Source organism: Asparagus officinalis, chromosome 3 (assembly GCF_001876935.1).
Source record: "Asparagus officinalis chromosome 3, Aspof.V1, whole genome shotgun sequence".
NCBI classification, from domain to species: Eukaryota; Viridiplantae; Streptophyta; class Magnoliopsida; order Asparagales; family Asparagaceae; genus Asparagus; species Asparagus officinalis.
The window spans coordinates 25,155,675-25,156,293 of record NC_033796.1 but is presented as its reverse complement, the minus strand read 5'-3'; the positions used below and the strand labels follow the sequence as shown (position 1 = coordinate 25,156,293).

General features: G+C 32.6%; 1 protein-coding gene across 1 annotated transcript in view; it reads right to left on the bottom strand.

Moving 5' to 3' along the window:
• LOC109834808 overlaps positions 1 to 135 on the bottom strand; it is an 18,696-nt gene extending 18,561 nt beyond the window's left edge. Inside the window, exon 1 of the mRNA XM_020402823.1 lies at positions 37 to 135. Within this exon, the coding sequence (XP_020258412.1) occupies positions 37 to 135 (99 nt within the window). The remainder of the gene's footprint in view (positions 1 to 36) is intronic.

Genomic DNA, 619 nt, shown 5'->3' with positions numbered 1-619 from the left:
CATGAAAAAACTAGGTCAATTTTTACCCTATTTTACCCAATTATAAGACAAGCCAAAAACTGGGTCAGGATCAATCCTAATCGAGTTTTCAATACTTGCCCAACATTCCTTAAAACTCCCAAAGTTGGTCTTCATGGATGATTTCCCTACTTTAGTTGCGAATGACGTTTACTTTGATGATAGGGCAGGTGTTCAGTCTATCATGGCTATAATCAGAAGAGTAGCAATCTATCCATTCACATTAGCCCATTGTGGATTCTAGCAGAGAAGAGTAGTGACGATATAATTAGGAAAATAAGAGTTGCAAATGAAAAGCTTACCAGACGCAAGAAACTTCTATTATCTTGATGATTCGAGAGGCATTCTACAGAAAGCCCTAACAATAAATCAAATACAATATATCCGACTGAAAGTCAAAATTCATTGTTGAAATTTCATTAAAAAAAGGTACATAATGAACAAGGAGATATAGAGACATAAAACATTTAGAAAATACAATAAATGCCTTCTCAAATACATATTTATAAACATTTCGATAATATGTAATAACCACACTATTGACGCTTGATTTGTATTAAAGGTCTAAAAGAATATACTTCTATAACAGTGTTCATTGCTT